Source organism: Bactrocera tryoni, chromosome 1 (assembly GCF_016617805.1).
Source record: "Bactrocera tryoni isolate S06 chromosome 1, CSIRO_BtryS06_freeze2, whole genome shotgun sequence".
In the NCBI taxonomy this organism is placed as follows: Eukaryota; Metazoa; Arthropoda; class Insecta; order Diptera; family Tephritidae; genus Bactrocera; species Bactrocera tryoni.
Window position 1 is genome coordinate 32235899 of NC_052499.1, and position 7460 is coordinate 32243358.

Below are 7460 nucleotides of genomic sequence, written 5' to 3' on the forward strand. Positions count from 1 at the left end.
GGCTGACATTGTACGCGAATGAGCGGTTCGGTAACAGAGCTGATTTTTACTCAATGCTGTGTTTCGCTCAGTGATTGGAATTGAATAGAAACTATTGCGTATGAGCTGATTCAAGGAAAAAGTGAGTTTTGCAGTTCTCTGGTATGTATGTACCAATGTGTGCAGCTTCCGCGTGACATATGTACATACAATATTTTTTATTTTTGCACATTACATTTCTTTCTTCATTTGAGCTAATTATTTATTACATACACATTTATGTATATGATTCAATTTATATACATAGTTACATAAATATATAAACATACATATATTATTTATTTCTATATTTTCCGCGCTACATATACATACATTTATGTGCGATTAGCGACAGCGTTGCCAGAAAACGCAAAAGCTTCGGAGATAGCCAAATGTGATAACTGCCGGAATCAGTATGAGTTGACAAAGGGAAAAAATTCAAAAAGAAACCAGCCAGGAATTTCAAAATTTATACTCGACAGTGTATATCAGTGTTAAAAACACAAAATATCTCCGCAGAATCGTGGGACCCCATCATAGTAACTATTTGTGCAGAAACACTCCCTGATGCTGCGTTACTACGATGGGACCAATCACTTGTAGAAAGGAAAAAAATGCCCACAAATACGAGATAGCTGAGCGAATTGACAACAAAAATATAAATAGTATAAAAGCCAGCAATAATATGCAATACAATAGACACGTTAATAAAAGTCACACTTTCGTGTCAAACCAAACGAATAAATGTAATGGTTGCCATATTGTGAAATTTGTAAAGGAGGTCACAACATAAGATCTTGTGAGAAATTTAAAAAACTTTCCGTTTCTGACAGGAACAATCTTGTCAGACAACATAAACTTTGCATCAACTGTCTGTCGAATGCTCATACGAAAAAGGCTGTGAAAGCAAATTTAATTGTGTGTACTGTCAACGAAGACATCACTCACTGCTTCATATTACTAACTTTCAAAATATGAAGCAAAATCAATTTCAAACAAGTAAGGAAGGGCTAAGTTCGGGTGTCACCGAACATTTTATACTCTCGCATGGTAAAGAGATAATCGAGATTTCATTATCCGTCATTTATGTACATATTTTTCAAATACCGTATTTGTGTAAAGTTTTATTCCGCTATCATCATTGGTTCCTAATGTTTATACTCGTATTATACAGAGAAGGCATCAAATGGAATTCAAAATAGCGATATATTGGAAGAAGGCGTGGTTGTGAACCGATTTCACCCATATTTCGTACACGTCATCAGGGTGTTAAGAAAATATTATATACCGAATTTCATTAAAATCGGTATAGTAGTTCCTGAGATAGGGTTTTTGGTCCATAAGTGGGCGACGCCACGCCCATTTGCAATTTTAAAAAAAAGCCGGAGTGCAGCTTCCTTCAGCCATTTCTTCCGTAAAATTTAGTGTTTCTGACGTTTTTTGTTAGTCAGTTAACGCACTTTTAGTGATTTTCAACATACAACCTTTGTATGGGAGGTGGGCGTGGTTACTATCCGATTTCTCTCCATTTTTAAACTGTATATGAAAATGCCTGAAAGAAACGACTCTATAGAGTTTGGTTGACATAGCTATAGTAGTTTCCGAGATATGTACAAAAACTTAGTAGGGGGCGGCCGCCCACTTTCCAAAAATACTTCCAAATATGCTCCTCCCTAATGCGATCCTTTGTGCCAAATTTCACTTTAATATTCTATTTATGGCTTAGTTATGACACTTTATAGGTTTTCGGTTTTCGCCATTTTGTGGGCGTGGCAGTTGGCCGATTTTGCCCATCTTCGAACTTAACCTTCTTATGGAGCCAAGAAATACGTGTACCAAGTTTCATCATGATATCTCAATTTTTACTTAAGTTACAGCTTGCATGGACGGACGGACGGACGGACGGACAGACAGACATCCGGATTTCAACTCTACTCGTCACCCTAATCACTTTGGTATATATAACCCTATATCTGACTCTTTTAGTTTTAGGACTTATGTGAACAAAACTATAATACTCTCCTTAGCAACTTTGTTGCGAGAGTATAAAAACCACGGGGTTGGTCGCTACAACTACATCAAGTAGTCCCGAAACCTCAAATCCCGAAAAAAGGGAAGAACAACCATGTTGCTCTAAAGCAGCAAAAATTCAAGCGCTTCATTCAGAAAATGAAAGCAAAATTCTTTTACCCTCTGCGGTCATCACCATAGAACATAAGTGTGATTTGTTCAAACTAAGAGCACTAATAGATCAAGGATCTCAAAGATCCTTTATATCATCAAAGGCTCAAAATCGGCTCCAATTGCCAATAAAACATTCAAATTTCCAAATTTCGGGAATGGGAAATATGCCTAATTACCATAGTATCTCCAAATGCGGATATTAGAATAGATGCACAAGCCATCGCTCTACCGCAACTTACAAATTTGCTTCCAAGCTATGAAGTAAATAAAATACACTGGGAAAAACGCTCACATCTCAAATTAGCAGATCCCAATTGTCATACTTCATCACAAATCGACATATTATTAGGCAGTGACTTAATACCTCAAATGATTCTTGAAGTTATAGAGAAAATCTCCAATAAATTGTTAGCCCAAAATACAATCTTTGGGTGGATTATAGGTGGCCAAGTCCCTGAAAAAATCAATTCTTTCACCACACAAGTGGAAAATATCTCAAACGAGTTCTTAAATAATCAACTTAAAAAATTCTGGGAAATAGAAGAATTACCCCAAATCACCCAAATTTCGAAAGAAGACCAGGCATGCGAAGCCTATTAAAAGTCCACAACAACAAGAAACGAACATGGTCGTTATGTTGTCCGACTACCATTCAAACCAACTTTTCCTGAAACCATAGCTCTAGGCCACTCTAGAATATCAGCAGTCCAGCAATTTCTGGGCCTGGAAAAAAAAGCCTGATAAAGAAAAGTGAGCTTAAATCGGCATACGATAATGTGATGGACGAATATCTTGACCTCAATCATATGGAAGAAGCTGTACCATATGAAAAAGGTAGATATTTATCGTTTTAGCTGCCACATCATGGGGTAATAAGACCTGATAAAATTACAACAAAAGTACGAGTGGTTTTCAATGCCTTAAAGTGTACGAGCTCAGGCAAATCACTCAATGATGTACTATACACAGGGCCAACATTACAACCCGATCTCATGTTGCTAATTCTAAATTGGCGCATGTTTAAATACGTTTTCAATGGGGATGTAGAAAAAATGTACAGGCAAATTCTGGTACATGAAGATGACCAAGATTTCCAACGTATAGTCTTCCGCAAATCAAGTAATAGTCCAATCAGCGACTATAAGCTTAAAACCGTCACCTTTGGCATCAATTGTGCACCCTATTTGGCCATTAGAACATTACATGAAGTGGCACAAACAAATGCAACAAATTTTGCCTTTAGCATCTTCTCTGTGTTGCAAACCCAAACGTACGTGGACGACACATACTATCAGGTAGCCACAGTATCGCATTAGCATGCGAATCACTATCGCAAGTGATCAAAGCATTAAATTTAGCAGGTTTCCCTCTAAAGAATATTACCTCAAATCACCCTGAAATTATAAAAGACATTAAGAAAGAAGACTTATTAGATACAGATTTCCTTAAATTTGAAACAGCCAGTACAACCAAAACTCTAGGTATTCAATGGAATGCGATAACAGATCAATTCCCATATACAATTGAGTCAATATCTGCTATGTCCGCCATTACAAAACGTCAAATATTTTCCTCGGTGGCAAAACTTTTCGACCCAGCAGGATGGCTTTCACCAATAATGATTCAAGCTAAAATCCTCATTCAAGAATTGTGGCAAGATGGCACTGAATGGGATGAACAGGTAAAACCTTTACGTTTAGCGAAATAGGTTCAATTTGCTAACAACTTACATACCATATCTGAAATTCGAATCCCTCGATGGGTAAATTTCATCCCTAACATTAACGCAGAATTATATGGTTTCTGTGATGCCTCTGAAAAGGCTTATTGCGCAACAGTTTACGTACGCACTCAGTACGATAACAAAATATCCTCACACCTCTTGGTAGCCAAAGCCAAAGTTGTACCTTTGAAGACACTCAGTCTGCCACGGCTTGAACTGAATGATGCTCTTCTGTTAGCAAATATAATTTCAATAGTCCAAACCCATCTCAAATTAAACGATCATAAAATGTATCTTTGGTCAGACTCAGAGATAGTTTTAGCATGGTTAGAAAAACCACCCTATACCTGGAAGACCTATGTATCTAACCGAATATCTCAAATCTTAGACTTAGTTGGCCCAGCAAAATGGCACATGTTGCAAGCAGATAACCAAGCGGATCTTGGGACAAGAAGCTGCAAGCCACTGCACCTCAGCAGCACTACACTCTGGTGGAACGGTCCCACATGGCTAACAGAATCACAAGAATTCTGGCCAAAGCCTCCTGCTCGGAATATCATACCTCCGGAAAGTCGGAAAATAGAAAATTTTCTTATCACTCCAGAAGAGGATGATATTCTCCACAGATTTTCATCAGTTCCTAGAGCACTAAGGGCCGCTTATATTAACCAATTCATTCAAAGACTTACACAAAAAATGAAAGGAGCTCCAAATGATCCTTGGGTACAACTAACGCATTCCGACTTGCAACATGCCAAGGTCAGTCTAATACTATATACACAAACTCGCTATTTCAGCAAAGAGATATCAAAGTTGCTTGAAAAGCGACCTCTCGAAAAGGGAAGCTCACTTCTCGTTTTAAATCCATTCATGGACTCTAAGGGATTAATAAGGGCAAATGGAAGATTAGCGAACTCCAGCCTTAGTTATAACGAACGACATCCCATCATTATTCCAGAGAAATCCCGTTTTACTTACCTATTTCTAGCATATCTGCACCAGCTTACACTGCATGGTGAGAATCGCTTAATGCAACAAATGGTCCGTCAAGAATTTTATATACCGCGACTAAAGCCACAAATCAATCGGACGATTTTCATGTGTAAACCATGTACCATGTACAAACACAAAATGCGTACGCAGATCATGGCAGCTTTACCACCTGAACGCTGCAACTATGCTCTAGCCTTTACCATCACTGGGGTTGATTTTGCTGGACCTTTCCAGATAAAGGCCTCCATGTTAAGGTCTTCTTAATTTAGAAAAGGGTATGTGGCTGTCTTTGTATGTTTTACGACAAAGGCAGTACACCTCGAGCTTTGTTCAGATCTGACTACTGCGGCTTTTCTTGCAGCATTTGCACGCTTTGTCGGACGACGCGGATTTCCATCAAAAATAATGAGCGATAATGGCAAAAACTTTGTCGGAGCCCAAAGAGCAACAGAGAAGGAGTTACTAAACTTCATGAAAGAAGTCTCCCTGAAATTGTTAATAAATATGCACCCCAAGGGATCGATTGGCAGTTTATACCTCCATGTTCTCCACACATGGGCGGACTTTGGGAATCAGCAGTAAAAAGCTTTAAGTCCCATTTAAAGAAAACGGCTGGTAATCATAAATTTAATTATGAGGAGTTTACTACATTACTCACTCGTATCGAAGCCGTGTTAAATTCAAGACCCATATCATCCCTCTCGCAAGATCCCTCCAATTTCACAGCTCTTACACTAGGTCATTTCCTCAAAGGAGTTCCTTCACGAATTCAGCCACAGATGGAAGGAAGACTATCTCAAGGATCTCCATAAGAGATATCGATGGAAAACGGCCCAGAAGGAAACCTATGCAGGAGAATGCGTCATCATAGAGGACGAATGCCTTCCTCCAACAGAATGGCGACTAGGCCGCATTGAAAAGTTTCATCGAGGACCAGATGGTCACATACGAGTAGTCGATGTTCGAACAGAAACCGGCATATTAACTCGACCAGTCACTAAACTGTATATTCTTCCAAACAGCGAAGAACAACTTCAACCAAAACCGTAAAATAACTCGCAAAATTAATCGAAAAATAATAAATCAATTCCGCTAATTCGAAATTAACCCGCTTTATAATCCGTACATAAAAGTAAAATCAAACAAGCGCGTTGAAGATCAACCTATTATACATATACATATGTATGTATAGATATGTAGCTACAACAACTACATCATAACATTATAAATAAAATCAATTTAATGCAATCTTATATTCCCATAGAAATGGACGTAGAGGAGACCCAAACCACCTCCAACACCGTAAGCTCCGAAATCGCTGCACCCAAAGCGTCGACTGCACCCGTTGCCGCTCCAAGGACCAATGTTATGCGCCCACCGCCATCCGCCGCATCAATCAGGGGAATTAGAGAAGAGCAGCTAATGGAGCCGCAGGGGCCTCCATGTTGCAGTCTGTGCCATCGCCCACACGTCCTGAAACGATGCACCATCTTTCAAAGTATGAAGCCCGCTCAACGACAACAGGTTGGAAGGGCCCACGGGCATTGCATGACCTGCCTGGCAGATGACCACGCCACCATAGAGTGCTGGGCCGACGGTGCCTGTCAATATTGTCAAAGGCCGCACCACACTCTGTTCCACCGATTTCCCACACGATCCAATCGCACCAACTCCCGTACCAGACCACGCAGCGATCCTATCCGGCGACGACGACGCACCCAACCAACCACCACACGTACACGGCCATTTCCGCCACGCCACGCTCATCGCCAGCAACAACGACGCTCAACAGGGTTGAGCGCTGCACTTAGTACACTACAACAGCTGCAGAGGCTCCTAGCCGATTAATTCGCCTAGGGGCTGGGATGTTCACATGAGCTATGAACTGCAACATCTCCCATCGCATCACCTCCCGTTACGTCACATCACATCACATCACGTCACGTCACAACACCTCGTCACACAACAGTTCACAGCATACACCAATACACACACACGCATCAAACACAGTGCTTAACACCGATCATTACTACAACACTATAACACAACAACCACACGATTATCAACGAGACGACTCGTAATCAGCAACTATTCACCACCATTTTAACCGCAACAATCACCGCAATTTCTGTTTTTAACAAACCGCCAAGTGACGGGAGTGGCGGGAAGCACCGAGTTCGCCAACAGTGCCCAACAGTGGACTTTGTTCAACCAACCGTGTTATATAATCGTACACAATAAAACAATATTATATCCTGACACATTATAGTGGAATAAATTTTATATTGAGTGTGAAAATCAGTGCTTTTTATTTTCGATCTCATACGTATACTATACCACGTAAGTATACTAGTGGCACGCGTTAACAAAGGTGTTTGCTGACTCCCGGGGAAGTGCGTTGTGATTAGTACCTCCAGAGACTCTTTTGCCGAGGAGGTCCAATCACTTCCCTCCGCCCTAATGTAGGCAGTATTAATATGGTCTTTGGATAGCATTTTACTCAGTCTAGCGGCTTCTCTGTAACTTTCTATCGATGTGCAGA

General features: G+C 40.3%; 1 protein-coding gene across 1 annotated transcript; it reads left to right on the forward strand.

Moving 5' to 3' along the window:
* The first annotated feature begins 5685 nt into the window (after positions 1–5685).
* On the forward strand, positions 5686–6766 carry LOC120766659. The gene is made up of 2 exons (XM_040092294.1): positions 5686–6100; positions 6183–6766. Exon 2 carries the CDS (start codon positions 6185–6187, stop codon positions 6764–6766), a length of 582 nt encoding a protein of 193 aa, XP_039948228.1. The 5' UTR covers positions 5686–6100; positions 6183–6184.
* The last annotated feature ends 694 nt before the right edge of the window (positions 6767–7460 follow it).

What these genes read in the sequence shown, in the direction of transcription:
- LOC120766659 (XM_040092294.1), top strand. Translation starts at nt 6,185, where the DNA reads ATGGACGTAGAGGAGACCCAAACCACCTCCAACACCGTAAGCTCCGAA.